The sequence below is a fragment of the Polypterus senegalus genome, chromosome 6 (genome assembly GCF_016835505.1).
Source record: "Polypterus senegalus isolate Bchr_013 chromosome 6, ASM1683550v1, whole genome shotgun sequence".
NCBI lineage: Eukaryota > Metazoa > Chordata > Cladistia > Polypteriformes > Polypteridae > Polypterus > Polypterus senegalus.
Window position 1 is genome coordinate 65,806,446 of NC_053159.1, and position 16,624 is coordinate 65,823,069.

A 16,624-nucleotide genomic window follows, 5' to 3' on the forward strand; every position below is an offset into this window, starting at 1 on the left:
GTATTTTGAGAAACCCCATTTTGCTGCCCCTTGGCCCCCCATATTACTAAAAGCAGACAGCACTTGAAACCCTCTGAGATCGCACAGCTGACAATCTGGGATCGCCTGCCACCGGGGCCTCAGGTGTGCTGGGGCCCACTACTTCCTGTCACACATTCTGGCATGAGGCGGCCCTGCTTCTGCTTTCCGAAAAACGCATTTCCGCCATGGAGAAAGAGGAGTTCCCGCCCTCATGTATCTTACTCACAGCCAGGCTGCTCGCAGGATTGCATCACAGCCCTGTGTTGGCTTTCACAATGTCTGTCCCTTCAGGCTTCCTCTATCTTGGGGTGAGTACCACTTTTCGCCGAATGGGGAGCCTGGGGGGTGTCAGTGTAGCTGGACTCATAGCCTGACAAGTCCAGTTGTCATATTAAGATGTAGGGTTGTTGTTGGCCACTTCCTGGGTGTTCCTGTGTTCGTGTTGAACTACATGGCTGTGTGAGTTGGCAGCTAGACGTTAGCTGCACCACCAAGCTTACATGAAGCCGGTGGCTGAATCGTAACATCTATCAGATTGGAAACCAGTTAGTCTTCGAAAATAATCACTGGAAAGAGCTCAAAGGTGGTCGGATGGACACAGCATCACAGCAGATGACAAGAAAATGGCCATTTATGAAGCATATGGGCCGACTCTTTATAGAGGAAAACAATTCAGTGGCGCAGTGTCAGGCCCATTCCTCTCACTGCCCCTGCACCAAGTGCTGGCTCAGAGCTGGCACCTGAGTTTACAGCAAATAGGCAAGGAGGGCATGTGCCCATAACTGTGGCCTTTCTCTACCGACATCTACCCATTTTCCTCCATGCAGGTGGTCAGTCTGATTGTGACGTCACTTCTTGTTAATGGGCTGGAGAGGAATCCAAAACAGATGAAAGAACTCCACTTGGATGGCAGACAGGAACGTCGACGTCGACAAACCAGCTGTGGCATTGATCAGTTCAAGGAAAATGACTTGTGCTGCCAAAAGTGCCCTGCAGGTGAGAGCCTTTGTACCAGGGACTTTACAATAACATATACCAGGTTTTCATACCTTAAGGGGTTTTACAATAACGGTAGACATATTTTGTAGATAAGGGTTACAAAAAAGAAAGTACAAAAACTAAAGAGCAATTATTTATAACAATAATTTAGGCTGTAAGAATGAGACTTTAAGTGTCCAACTTAACAAACAGATGGCCAGGGAGGAGAAGAACAACAAAAACTCCAGCTGGTGAGGACACTGGTGAAAATAAATCTCCAGGGCTAAAAGGCTGTCCAGGCTCCACCAGGCCAGCTCTGTCTGAAGGGGCTGCAGATCCTGGTGAGTCAGACTTCTGTCTGTAGAGAACCAGGCCAAGTTGAGGGGCTTCTTGGGTCAGCTGTAATCAGGCCCTGTTAGGTTTTCGTTCACATTTCTATTAGAAGGTCTTCACTCAGGTCACTATTACAGGATGAACATTTAGACTTCTCTTAGATGGTCCTCTCTAAAGACTCAGTTCTTGTTGCTTTAGTTCTGGTCACTTTCTGACCTGTGAATGCCTATGATCCTTAGGTTCATATGTGAAGACGAGATGCACAAACTCTTCTGGAACTGCCCATTGTGCCAAGTGCCAACCCGGCACCTACATCGCTCATGCAAATGGGCTAGCAGAGTGCTTCAAGTGTAGTTCCTGTGACCCTTCATGTAGGTGTCTTCACTGCTGCCAAGGTATGAAGAAATGCATTGGGCTTGATGCTCTTTCTGATCACTTGGTCTTCAGTTTCACAGGTGGAGAAGAAGAAGTGTACTACCTCAAGTGACACAGTCTGTGGCTGCCCGCCAAACTACATCATCATGAACCACAGTGTGATACAGACTTGTAAGCGCTGCACTGTCTGCAAGAACATGGAAACGTTCCAGCCCTGTACGTCCCCATGGTGATTTGGTGAGGAGTATCTCAGAGCAAATTGTGTTTAGAACAGTGAGGGAATGTCCTCATGAGGGACTGGTGTGATGTCTAGGGTTTTGTTCTGGCCGTGCAGTTAGGATTACTAGGATAGTCTCTGGCTCTTTGGCACAATGATCACAAAAAATGTATGTACAAAAATGAATGGAGTCTAACCAGCTTGGAAGAACTACAGGCAATTGATCTGAGTTCAATACTAATAATGGGACCTAAGAAGAAGTAACAAACACAAAGAAAGAGGAGCTAGAACTGGGAAGAATGACATACCTGGAAAAGACTAAGAGGTCGATGGAAAACCTATAGGTGCAGAGAGATTGGAAGTGGCTGGGTGATGGAACCGTAGGTGAAAAAATGGAAGGGAATAAGAAACACTAAAAGGAAAGGGGAAAACAGGGGACAGAGTTAAGGTACTCAGAGAAAAAACAGAGAGCAAAACGTACTAATGTAACAAGAGACACGAGGGGGAGTAAAGGTTACTGAAAGGAAGAAGGAGATACCAGGGCTAAAGAGGAGTAAAGGGTACTGAGAGAAACATGGAAGGAACTAAGCAGCGCTTAAAGGAAATAGGTACTGAAAGAAATGGAGAATTAGGGATCTATGAAATAAGAGAAGGTCCAACCATAGGTACTGGAGTTAAAGAGCATTGAAAAAAGTAAGAGAGATTTAGTGAGAAGTGAAGTGCTGAGAGGAACAGAAAAAGTGTAAGGTGAAGGGTACACAGAGACAGCTAGGGAAGTAAGGAGCGCTGAAAAGAATATGGGGGAGCTAGGGGGAGTTAATGTAGAGAGAGAAACAACGAAAGAAGAATGGAGAGGCAGAAAGAGAACCGAGCAGAACAAGAAGGAATAGAGATAACAAGTACTGAAAGTAGCAAAGAGTGACTAGCAGGAAGAACAAACGCTAGTAAAGACAGCAAGAGGAGGAAGCTAAGAGTTATTGTAAAGGTAAAAAGAAAGATAAGGAGAATAGTTAATGGAAACAGCTTAGACGTACAAAAAAGTAAAGTCGATGTCACATTATGCAACTTCTAGTAAATGGAGGATGTTTCCAAGTATATATTTAGTCAAACAGATCCTACACACTTAAATTAATCCAGAATGCCTTTGATGCCAAATATTTTATTCAAATTAAAAAAACACCAACAACAGTATGTTTTTGTAATATAACTGTACAATCGAAGCAGGCGGTCCTTTCCTCCTATCCTTATGTCTTTTCTCCTTTTTAACCGACTTTCCTCCCTTTTATAATTAACTCCATCCTTCCACCTTCTGTGCCTCCTTTTCTGTGTTCTGTCCACCCCACCTTTTCAGTAGACCCCTCTCTACAGCTCATGTCCTCCTATCCTTATCTAAAGCTGTTTATTTTAAAAGTAGCTGACTTTCAGAGTTTTAGGGGTCCAGCTTTATTCTGCTTCCACTAAACACAAGTCCTGGAGCACTAGTCAGCTGTTCTGAGGCAGATGAAGGAGTCAGCGGGGTGTTTCTATGCTCAGTTGTCACTGATTAACTGATCAACCCTAGTGAAGTAGCAGATGTGGGTGAAAAAATCAACATTAGCCAACCATGAGCAGAGTCTGACATTTAGGCTTGGAGGCCAGATGAACCTTAAAAGTCAAAATATCATACATTGTAACGTAAGTTTCAATATACAGCAAATCTCATTTATTAACACATTTCAAACTTACAAATTAGAAAAATGTTTTGTGAATGATCCTTTAATGACAGAAAATAATGCTTTGCAAGTTTGCTTGACTATTTATTGTATTGCTACAAAATAATTTTACTTTTTTCATAAATTGGAAAATGCAGAGTATGTATGGCATAACATTCAGGTGGGGCAGAGTTCTTCAAACTTCTTTTTTGCTCAGTCTTGCCCTTCTTAGTATTTTCGAGACCCCCTTCCATGACAATCGCCAGATAGGGTGGGGGTTTGTTCCCTTTGGATTATTGCTGCCGGTATCGTCATAGCAGGAGAGGAACTGCCCTTTGTGAAACACCTCTGGTCATCATAGTGTTGGGTGGATGGGGGTCCCCAGGCAGGACTTGGTCCCCCTTGGAGAGTCATACCCACCTTGGAGAATCACCGTTGTTTGTCATAATCCTAAGCCTAACTGCTTAATCAGCCTGAGCTGACGCTTCTCCAACCGTTCGCAACCCCTATAACTTGAGAAACTCTACATTAGGAGATTGGGTTACCCATTTTGAAGGTTAAGAGTGTGTTTAGCTCTTTTATTTGCTCCACCAAACCGACCAGTATCACATTTTTCATTTTTAAATATTTTGTGGCAGGGCTGTGTACGACGTGTGATGGAGTTTTGCTCAGACTGTCAAGCAGGACTGTTTGAGCAGGAAGCACATACAAGCAGAAGTTCCACTGACATTTGAGTCACTTCTACAGCCTGAAGGGAAATTGTCTCTTTGCATGACGTTTGGGGGGGGTCAGTCATTGTACAACACTTCTGGAGCAATTTTCGGGTTAAAGGCTTTGCTCAAGTGCCCAACGGAGCCATTAACAGTGGTGTAGTGGTTACATTTTAAAAAAAGATTGTGGTGAACTGTCATGGAATGACCTTATTGAGAAAGATAACAGGGGTTGCCCAGACCTCGTTACTGGTTCAAAAGGGCACCCATAAGGACTCATTTATACTTCATGATCAGAACACGTACGCGCACGCATCATGGCTGCCACGCGTTCCCAGTGTTCATTTGATGCGTCCTCTGAGCAGGTCCTCAGAAATGAACGCGACACGTGCGCGAGTTGCAGTACCAGCACAGTGTAATAAAAGTCAGAATGTGATGTCAGAGTCTCTGGTTACTATCTACATGTGACAGAAAGCCGCTGTGCGGATCCTACGGGATTGATGTGCGCGCTTCTATGTTTGATGAATGGTTCGATGTAGTGAAGCAAAATGTCAACCTACAGATGCATTCGTGGTGCTTTTATATTCAAGCATCGCATATTCCCGATCGTAAAAGTCTCACATACCATCTTTTGTACCGTCTTTTTTTTCAGGGGCTTCCTCTTGTGGCAAACAACAATAGATCACCACACAGAACACATTAAATGTATTATATTCAACTCTCTGCATATTTAGAATCCTTAGATTTATACTTGATAGCACTTTAATGATGAAATGCATTAAAGTATGTTACATTTTACAGATAAATCGTTAATTTCATTTAAATAATGAATTCTGTTAATAGTTACACACATGGGGGAGACACGGTGGCGGAGCGGTAGCACTGCTGTCTCGCATGGGGTCACGTTGCTGTTGTTCCTTGCTTGGAGTTTACATGTTTTCCTGCTGGGTTTCCTCAGTGTGCTCAGGTTTCCTTCCAAAGATATGAAGATTTGGTGACACTAAAATGACGCTAGTGTATGTGAGTGCTTGTATTCACCTTGCAATGAACTGATGCCATGTCTAGGGATTATTTCTGCCTCGTGCCCAATGCTTGCTGGAATAGACACATCCCTGGACTGATGGATTTAATCATTAAGCACACTTTTCAGAGATATTGCGGTAAGGTGTCATCGGAAATTTAATGGGTGTTCCAGGCAATTCACAACACAGCGAAGCTGAACCTGTTTTCATGATATCTCGCACTGCCACCTGGTAGATTCCTCCAGATTCACGTAAAGTACACGCGCAAGTATAAATAGTAAAACGCTTGCATAGCAGGAGCGTCCGCTGGAGCATGTGTGGTGTCGCATCGCGTCGCATGAAGTAGAAACCCGGCCTAACAGTTCAGGCTCCAGGGCCCGAAAATTGTAGGCCCACCATATGATGACTGTCTCGTGGGTCCACTAAAGGTCTCATGTATGAAGTGTAATCATATTTGGCCTCATTGCATTTGCATAACCAATGAAAATATAAATCACAGTAACATACTAATTTACTGCACGCTACAATGCAGTATAGGGCATTCTGCAAGACTACACAGAAGACTCTGATGGAAGGCACCAAAGTACATGGACCACTATGATAAACTCATAGCTTGGGTTTGCCCAAAAATAATCAGATTAGATCCCGGTATTGAAATCATACTTACGTTAGACATTGCAGTTTGACAAAATGCACCACAAAGCAGACATGCTACCAATCATCCAACATGGTTGCACTGCTAGGAGCAACACATGATGCAAACAGGCTAACGTGTTCGCATATCACACAAGTTTTCATTAGTTGCTATTATTGTTGTTATCAATTTTTGTCATGCAAGTTCACAAAAGTTTATTTTTTTTAACTTAGAAAGAATCATTCTTTTATCTCAAGAAATAATTCACAAAGAAGTAAACAGTTTTCATGTGACCATAATTATGTTTCATGTCCAAATTGGCTGTTCACTAGCAGTAACTTAGTATTACATTAGGCAGATGCTTGAGTGTACTTGCAAAGATCATGTACCCCCACCCATCACCTAAACCTGTTTTATCCTAGGTAGGGTCAAGGGGCTGGAGCCTATGCCAGCCTATAATATCCACCTGTAGAGCCGCAGAGCCAATACAGTTGTGCTTGAAAGTTTGTGAACCCTTTTGAATTTTCTATATTTCTTCATAAATATGACCTAAAACATCATCAGATTTTCACTCAAGTCCTAAAAGTAGATAAAGAGAAACCAGTTAAACAAATGAGACAAAAATATTATACTTGGTCATTTATTTATTAAGGAAAATGATTGAATATTACATATTTGTGAGTGGCAAAAGTATGTGAACCTTTGCTTTCAGTATCTGGTGTGACCCCCCTTGACAGCAATAACTACAACTAAACATTTCCAGTAACTTTTGATCATTTCTGCACACTGGCCTGGAGGAATTTTAGCCCTTTCCTCCGTACAGAACAGCTTCAACTCTGGGATGTTGGTGGGTTTCCTCACATTAACTGCTCGCTTCAGGTCCTTCCACAACATTTCAATTGGATTAAGGTCAGCACTTTGACTTGGCCATTTCAAAACATTAACTTTATTCTTCTTTAATCATTCTTTGGTAGAACGACTTGTGTGCTTAGGGTCGTTGTCTTGCTGCATGACCCACCTTCACTTGAGATTCAGTTCATGGACAGATGTCCTGACATTTTCCTTTAGAATTCTCTGATATAATTCAGAATTCATTGTTTCATCAATAAAGGCAAGCCGTCCTGGCCCAGATGCAGCAAAACAGGCCTAAAGCATGATACTACCACCACCACCATGTTTCACAGATGGGATAAGGTTCTTATGCTGGAATGGAGTGTTTTCCTTTCTCCAAACATAACACTTCATTTAAACCAGAAAGTTCTATTTTGGTCTCATCCGTCCACAAAACATTCTTCCAATAGCCTTCTGGTTTGTCCACGTGATCTTTAGCAAACTGCAGACGAGCAGCTATGTTTTTTTGGAGAGCAGTGGCTTCCTCCTTGCAATCCTGACAGGCACACCATTGTTGTTCAGTGTTCTCCTGATGGTGGACTCATGAACATGAACGTTAGCCAATGTGAGAGAGGCCTTCAGTTGCTTAGCAGTTATCCTAGGGTCCTTTGTGACCTTGCCGACTATTACACGCCTTGCCCTTTGTGATCTTTGTTGGTTGACCACTCCTGGGGTGGGTAACAATGGTCTTGAATTTCCTCCATTTGTACACAATCTGTCTGACTGTGGATTGGTGGAGTCCAAACTCTTTACAGATGGGTTTGTAACCTTTTCCAGCCTGATGAGCATCAACAACTCTTTTTCTAAGGTCCTCAGAAATCTCCTTTGTTCGTGCCATGATACACTTCCAGAAACATGTGTTGTGAAGAGCAGATTTTGACAGATCCCTGTTCTTTAAATAACACAGGGTGCCCACTCACACCTGATTGTCATCCCATTGATTGAAAACAACTGACTCGAATTTCACCTTCAAACTAACTGCTAATCCTAGAGGTTCACATACTTTTGCCACTCACAAATATGTAATATTCGATCATTTTCCTCAATAAATAAATGACCAAGTATAATTGTGAATTTCCCCTTGGGATTAATAAAGTATCTGTCTATCTATCTATCTATCTATCTATCTATCTATCTATCTATCTATCTATCTATCTATCTATCTATCTATCTTTTGTCCCATTTGTTTAACTGGCTTCTCTTTATCTACTTTTAGAACTTGAGTGTAAATCTGATGTTTTAGGTCATATTTATGCAGAAATATAGAAAATTCTAAAGGGTTCACAAACTTTCAAGCACAACTGTATGTCTCCACAGTCTCTTGGCAGAAGTCACAGAATATAACGAAGTTGGAGGGCCGATGGAGTAGAGGTCACCATGGGTGAGGAGCAGGAGTTACAGACCAAGAAATTTAGGAGGGAAGATAAGGTTAGGGATTAGTGTGGTTAGTGCATAGTGGAGACTGTTAAGATTAGGGGCTCAGCTGGTTCTCTTTGCTTTGAGAAGAATCCTCACTGCCAGACCTGTACATTGAGACCTGGAGACATGACGGGGGACAGTGAAGTATTTAGGAGCTCAAATGCACAATTTGAGAATGTCCAGTTATAGCGACGTCTGTTTACAAGACTGTCTCAGAAAAACACACTGTTGAGAGGTACCATTTCAGAAAATAAGTATAAATTGTGCTGTTGTAAAATAAGGATTTGTTGTATTTAATGCATCTCTAGAAAAACCACTGAAACACACTTATTGCTAAAACTACAGTTAAGCTTCAATAGTTATCTATTTAAATCACCAGCTAAACGTATACCTTTTGATGATGGTGTTTTTTAACATATACATGTCATTTAAATTAATAAATTAAAAAAAATTTTACATAATGACAACATTCACTGAAAATGAGACTAGAATGATTATCTTTAATGTATAATATTAATGTTTAATCTATAATGATTATCTTGCCTGAAGAAGGGGCCTGAGTTGCCTCGAAAGCCTGCATATGGTAATCTTTCTATTCAGCCAATCAAAGGTGTAACTTAGCTTGACTTCTCACTGTATCTTTAAATAGGAATCTTTGTCCACAATTCCTATTTACCATATCCTCATGTATGCAAATAATGCAATCTACCTATCCAAAAAAATGCAGAGAGAATCTCACAAATGGCGGTGAGCAACAGAGGACGATATTTGCTAACACAAGAACACAAGTGAGTTAAATCAGTCAGTGATTGTCCAACCCGCTATATCCTAACACAGGGTCATGGGGGTCTGCTGGAGCCAATCCCGGCCAACACAGAGTACAAAGCTGGAACAAATCCTGGGTACGGTGCCAACCCACCACAGGGCGCAAACACACACACACCAATTTAGGATCGCCAGTGCACCTAACCTGCATGTCTTTGGACTGTGGGAGGAAACCGGAGCACCCGGAGGGAACCCACGTAGACACGAGGAGAACATGCAAACTCCACGCAGGGAGGACCCGGGAAGCGAACCCAGGTCTCCTTACGCTACCACTGCGCCACCGTGCCGCCCTGAGTTAAATCAGTTTTTTAGCAATTCACTCAAGAGCTACAGTCATCTTGCTGTTTTGATCATTTAATTTTATTTCGCCGTGTATGTCTCTTCTGTGCTACAGTTTAAGGGTTATTATTATTGGCATCATCTTCGTTGTTGTTCGTGTTACTGTTGGACTGTGAAGGTCGTCAGACATTAAGACTGAACATCGATAGTATGCGAAAATAATATAAAACAATATAATCAGACATTCGCGTCGAGTTCCGGGTGTTCGCAGTTCTGTATTGGTTAAAAAAGGCGCTACTGAGGCACACAACATAAACATTTCTTTGTGTTCCGGTCCGGAACGGGCAAATCAAGGGTAGGAATCTCTACATGGGACTGCAGTAATGCGCCCTGACCACGAGAGATCGTCAATGCCCAGAAGTGGCGATAATCAGTGATAACTTAAGGTTAGGACCTAGTATTGCTAAGGTGATAAATCAAATGTATTATTATTATTATTATTATTATTATTATTATTATTATTATTATTAAAGTTTGGGTTTGTGTGATTAGCATGTGCATCAGACGTGAGGTGACGTCACTTCCGTTCTGAAACAGCTGCGTGGACCTGCAGTGACGTATCGCTCTGCGGCTTTGCAAGTTGGATGCTTCGGGCGGAAGGCAGAAACAATCACAGGGTGACCACACACACACACGAGGAACACTTTAATGTTTAGCGTTGATTGTTACCGAGAGAGCAGAGAACATATAGGCCTAATTGTCAAAAATTACAGCATACTTTTGGTAGTACAGTACTAGGTTGTTGTACCGTGTTTGCCATTATGAATGCAGTGAGAAGTCAAGCAAAATGATACCTTTTATTGGCTAACTAAAACGATTACTCTTTTAAGTTTTTTAGTCAGCCAATAAAAGGTGTCATTTTTTTTTGCTTGACTTCTCACAGCATGCTTTCGGAAAACATTCGATTTTATCGAGATCTCGAGAACATCATTTCCATTATTTTGAGAAAACAATTTAAAAAACCGAATGATACGACATTAGAGGAAAACATACTTTTTATCGGAGATTCAGTAACATAGTGCACCCATTAGAGTGGGCCAGGTCACCCGCGTCATGGAACATACCTCACTGCCTGCGATCTTATTTGGCGAACATCTTTGTCCAAGTCCACCTACGATATTTTTTATACTGTTGGGACATTTCTTTTGTTTTTTCAGGCAGGTGAAGTGACTTGCTCATGGGCACACACTATCATTAGTGGAATATGATCCCACAACTACAGGGTTTGTATGTCCACATCTTTAACGTCAAAGTAGCCCGCACGTCTCTGCCACGCGCGCTATTCTGCCATTCTGGCCGCACTTTCGAACAACACGCGCTCGCAGACTTTGCATAGGCTGGGCAGCGGCGGCCCGTCCCTCTTTGTGCTTTTCTGATCTGATGAAGAGGTCCTGACAAGCAGTTTTTCACTTGACAAAGCAAATTAATACAGTACGGTGGAATCTTTCTTTCATTTTCATTCATTTCTTCATTTGTAGAAAATGTGTCAGAATCACTTGCGGATCCTTCCGTCTTAATTGCGCACACAAACACGGGCCTTTAGGTGACCTACTATAATTACTAAAGTTAGGGCAGCGCGAGCGGACTCCACAGCAACAGGGGGCTTGTTCAGTGGGGAGCGCACTAACGGGGCAGGCGGGTTTTAGGAGACCGACTGAGGAAAGCTTTGCATGTTTTTTGCGTAATCCTTTTGTTTTCCGGTTTAGTATTGCAGTAACGCATTTGTCTAAGCAGTTTAAGATAAGGAGAGCTGTAAAAACAGCCTTTTGAACTTGAAAATGTAGTTAAATAAAATGAAAGTAGAAAGAGAATTTTAGACTCAAGTAAAACAGAACTATTCTCAAAACATACTCAAGTAAAGTAACGAATAGATATAAAACACTATTCCAGGCTAAGAGCTCACATGAAAGATAAGGATAAGAAAAGATCACCAAGTAAACGGTAGTGCCGATCGTGACAAAAAATAAATAGAACTAATCAGATAGTTCCAAATACGATTTTAACCAGTAACAAAAATAAAAGTGCACATAGGAAATTAAGCACACTCTTAAAAATGCTGGTTCTTAATTGGGATGTGTTGTTTCTCATATTGTCTGACAAAGCACCATTTCATTTCGGGTCTTTACATATCACATTGGTTCTTTATGTTTTGAAAAATATTCCTAAGATGAATCCTGAAATTTTGAGGGTATGGTAGGCTACCTAGCAGGACATAAACAGTTTAAGAAATTTGGACTTAACTTGTGCTATTGTATGTAGCGAGCACCCTTTTAAAATGACTGGTATTTCACAAATCTGTCACTCTCTAGTCATTATAATTTACTGTATTGCGCACAAACAAAAATTAAAGGGTTCTTTCTGGAACCATTCAAGTGGAAGGAACCAAAAAACGTTCCCCTGAGGCATCGCTCTGAAGAGTCATTCTGGCATCTTTCTTTTTAAAAGTGTGGGGTGAGCGACCTGTACAAATGGAAACCTCACACGGACAGGAAATGTCCTCAGAAGAAAAAACAAACTTTAAAGAAGGCAGCTGGGCTCGATTACTCGAGTACTTTACAAGACCAACAGCTAAATTCAAGATAATCTAAAGAAAACATCTTCAGTCAAGAAGACTACGACTGAATCTTGCTGGATACGTTGTCTAATGTGGCATGGGCTTAAGAGATACTTAAAGAAACAAGGAGCGATTTACAGGTGTAAGGTGTGTTAAAAATGACACATTGGAACTAAAAGGGACTTGGGGAGGAGTAAAGGGTACTTAGAGGAATAAGAAGGGCTAAGGAGTATCTTGTACTGAAGGGAACAAACAGAGGTTGGGGGATCGAAGTTAATGACTTACAGCACTTGGAGGTACAAGGAGTAACTACAGAAGAAACTGAGAGGAAGAAGAAGAGATAGAGGGCTGAAGGGTCTTAGCCAAACAAGGAGGAAATAAAAAGAGAGTAAATAAAGAGAGACCTGTGAGGAATAAATGGCACAAGGGCAGTGACGGGGAGGTTCTGAGAGGAATAAACAGAGAAAGGAAAAGAGGAAAGGGTCCTAAGGAAAAAGAGGAGATGTGGGGCAGGAGTGGTTGGAACAAGGAGGAAGAAAAGGAGTCTGGGGGGCAATGTGTGATGCTGACAGTGGATCACACAGAAGTAGATGATCTCAGGTGATAAACGTTCCACTTCATTTCTTTTTTCTTTCTTTTTTTTTTAAAGGTACAGAAACACAGGACACCATTTGCAAGCCGTGCCCCCCTGCATATTTTGGCAATAATGGTATATGCCAGCGTTGTCCACAGTGAGTTAAATTTAAGATACCATCAGAACCCAATCTTCAGATTTTCTGTGAGTGAGAGGCTTTAGAGGCTTCTGTCTCTCTGGGACTTCACGCGGCAGATTAGTGGAGCTGATAGGCTCTTGCTGACAATGAACTTCTTACATCTCATTATGCCTTCCAAGTAGGTCACCACTGCAGTCGTCATAAAAATTCCCCAGAGCGGATGTGCGTGTGTGACGCTGTCTGCACTTCCTGTCAGGCTGAATGACACTGGAAAGGTTCAATATATGGAGAACCTGTCACCTTAAACTGGTTTACTTTTATTTTACAGGTCCTGCAAGATTGTACCTCATGAAAATTGCACATCTTGTGGAGGTACAGGTATGTGAATTCAAGTAATCTGTATTAGCCTGGCACATCTCATCACCGCAGAGCATACCACCTTGGTAACACCATCACAGTTCAGTCACACAAAGAGGCCACCATGCCAGCTCCATGCCCCTCTCCAATCACACCAAGCAAACCCCGGCCGTCATACTCACACAAACACACTCCACTTTCACACAAGGTGCCATCCAGTCACAAAAAAGAATAAAGTCCGTTTTAATTTATCTTCAACTGCACTCCTCTCAATAGGCTGCTAAAAGACACACACAGAGTCAGAGGGGATTAAAGGGTCCATTCATTTGAGGCAGGGTGTTCGTCCATTTTCTACCTTCTCTAATGTCTCAGTTGGAGCCTAATCAGGGCGCAGGCAGCGTAGCTGGCATACCTTTTATATTAATGGCCATTTGTAGCAGGGCTCAGAGTGCCGCAGCTTATTGTGAGTACACAAGAACTAGGAGATGATTGAGAATCGACAGATTGCGGTAAAAAAGACAATCAAGGATCAGAATATCAGAAAAGAGTAACAATCAAAAGTCAGATTGAGAACAGGGTGGTAACCAAAACTCAAAAACACAAAGGTCTGACTGGACCTTAAAGCGAACTGGCGCTCTATGAAGATCAAAAAGGTCTTTTGATTAAAAAAAAGGGGTAACCTTAAAAACGCTGCCATGTTTATATTGTAGGTTCTGCTACGTCATCAGTGTGACAGTGCAGGCCACGTGACCTTAAAAATGGATTTGCATAAATAAACAAAACTAAGACTTCAATGAAAATTAACTTTTAAAACGACAGAGTCAAAAATGTCTGAATTTGTGTTAACCATTCTAATTGATAAGAAATGTAAAGATTTACTTCATGAGGTTGAAGGACATAATGTATACTGTTCAAAAAATTAAAGGGACACTTTTTAATGAGAGTATAGCATCAAGTCAATGAAACGTCTGGGCTATTGACCTGGTCAGTTAAGTAGCAGAGGGGGTTGTTAATCAGTTTCAGCTGCTGTGGTGTTAATGAAATTAACATCAGATGCACTAGAGGGGCAACAATGAGATGACCCCCAAAACAGGAATGGTTTAACAGGTGGAGGCCACTGACACTTTTCCCTCCTCATCTTTTCTGACTGTTTTTTCATGGAGTGGTGGCTCTGAGGCTAAGGATCTGCACTGACAATCGGAAGGTTGCAGGTTTGAATCCCGTAAATGCCAAAAGGGACTCTGCTCTGTTGGGCCCTTGAATAAGGCCTTTAACCTGCAATTGCTGAGTGCTTTGAGTAGTGAGAAAAGCGCTATATAAATGCAAAGAATGGGTTTTTTTTTTTTTTTTTTAGTTTTGCATTTGGCTACGGTCAGTGTCACTACTGGTAGCATGAGGTGATAACTGGACCCTACAAAGGTTGCACAGGTAGTCCAACTTCTCCAGGATTCAATATGTACCATGGCCAGAAGGTTTGCTGTGTCCCCCAGCACAGTCTCAATGGCATGGAGGAGATTTCAGGAGACAGGCAGTTACTCTAGGAGAGTTGGGCAGGGCCGTAGAAGGTCCTTAACCCATCAGTAGGACCGGTATCTACTCCTTTGGGCAAGAAGGAAGAGGATGAGCACTGCCAGAGGCCTACAAAATGACCTCCAACAGGCCACTGGTGTTAATGTCTCTGACCAAACAATCAGAAACAGACTCATGAGGGTGGCCTGAGGGCACAATGTCCTCTAGTGGGCCCCGTTTTTACTACCTGGCACAGTGGAGCTCGATTGGCATTTGCCATAGAATACCAGAATTGACAGGTCCACCACTGGTGCCCTGTGCTTTTCACATATGAAAGCAGGTTCACCCTGAGCACATGTGACAGACTTGAAAGGGTCTGGAGAAGCCATGGAGAACGTTATGCTGCCTGTAACATCATTCAATATGACTGGTTTGGTGGTGGATCAGTGATGGTCTGGGGAGGCATATCAATGGAGGGACGCACAGACCTCTACAGGCTAGACAACGGCACCTTGACTGCCATTAGGTATTGGGGTGTAATCCATGGGCTTATTGTCAGACACTGTGCTGGTGTTGTGGGTCCTGGGTTCCTCCTGGTGCACGACAATGCCTGGCCTTGTGTAGCGAGAGTATGCAGGCAGTTCCTGTAGGATGAAGGAATTGATACTATTGACTGGCCCCCATGCTCTCCTGACCTAAATCCAATAGAACACCACTGGGACATTATGTTTTGGTCCGTCCGATGCCACCAGGTTGCACCTCAGACTGCCCAGGACCTCAGTGATGCCCTGGTCCAGATCTGGGTGGAGATCCCCAAGGACACCATCCGTTGTCTCATTAGGAGCATGCTCCGACGTTGTCAGGCATACATACAAGCACGTAGCGGCCATACAAACTACCGAGTATAATTCTGAGTTTCTGCAATGAAATTTCGGCAAAATGGATTAGCCTGCCACATCATTTTTTTACTTTGATTTTCGGGGTGTCTTTGAATTTAGCCCTCTGTAGGTTGATAATTTTCATTTCCATCAAACAATGTGGCATCATTTTGTTCCTAACACATTACCCAGGCCATATCAGTAAAGATATCCAGCATGAATTTTTCCCATTGAGATCTGATATGTTTTCAAAGTGTCCCTTTAATTTTTTTGTGCAGCTTACAAAAAGAGTCATGTCAGATATTTTAAATATTACCGTGTGCTTCAACTTGAATGTTTAAAGTCTAAATATTCTCAATTGTAATAGAAATGTGGCATTTTCACCTTCTGGTAGAAGTCCATAGAGGGCAAAGGATCAAAACTCAAATATAACATCATATTTGTAATTACTGACCTTTAAATAGTCTAAAACAACACCCCATATGCTTATATTTGAAATTTGTCATTTTTAACCTTCTACAAGTGGCTCTTAGAGGGCCAGGACCACCTGCAAAGAATCAAATATCTAAAATATCATATTTGCGATGAGTCAAATGGTTTTCTCGTATTGCTGAGTCAGGAAGTGCTGGACTGAAAAACTGACGTGATTTCAGCACGATTTTAAGCAATTACTATGAACGCAACTAGAAAATAATAACAGTAATGGAACTGTCCTGATTAAAAACGTCAAAACAGACAAAGATGCATGTGTAAACAAACGTTAATAATGCACACACTCATGCACGTCCCTGTTGGTCTAATTAAGAGCCACCACTCAATCTGACATGGCATCTTTGAGTTCTGGGCTGAAGCCATTGGAAGAAAAGAGGTATTAATAAACAGCAGAAGCAAGCAGTTACAGTATTGTGATGCCACCTCACATCATGGCAGCCATTGTTCTGGTAGGGTACCGTTAGGGAGCGATATCTGTATTGCATCACACTCCATATTGTCTTTGTGTGTGATTCTGGTGGCTGTCAGCCCCAAGGCTGAAGAGGGACTAGAGGAGTTGGCTCAGTGTCAGTTCATGATAGGTGATGCCATCTGGGCCTGGTAGCACTCCAGCTAGGAAAGGCAGTCAATGGGTAGATTGTATACTGTAACGACTAAGGCATTGGA

The 16,624-nt window shown here is 42.2% G+C and overlaps 1 protein-coding gene across 1 annotated transcript in view; it reads left to right on the forward strand.

Annotated features, from left to right (window-relative positions):
- The first annotated feature begins 206 nt into the window (after window positions 1-206).
- Window positions 207-16,624, forward strand: part of LOC120530626 (tumor necrosis factor receptor superfamily member 26-like) — a 29,791-nt gene continuing 13,373 nt past the window's right edge. Inside the window, exons 1-6 of the mRNA XM_039755047.1 lie at window positions 207-329; window positions 849-1,017; window positions 1,572-1,703; window positions 1,780-1,923; window positions 12,659-12,740; window positions 13,051-13,100. Coding sequence (XP_039610981.1) covers window positions 207-329; window positions 849-1,017; window positions 1,572-1,703; window positions 1,780-1,923; window positions 12,659-12,740; window positions 13,051-13,100 — 700 coding nt within the window. The remainder of the gene's footprint in view (window positions 330-848; window positions 1,018-1,571; window positions 1,704-1,779; window positions 1,924-12,658; window positions 12,741-13,050; window positions 13,101-16,624) is intronic.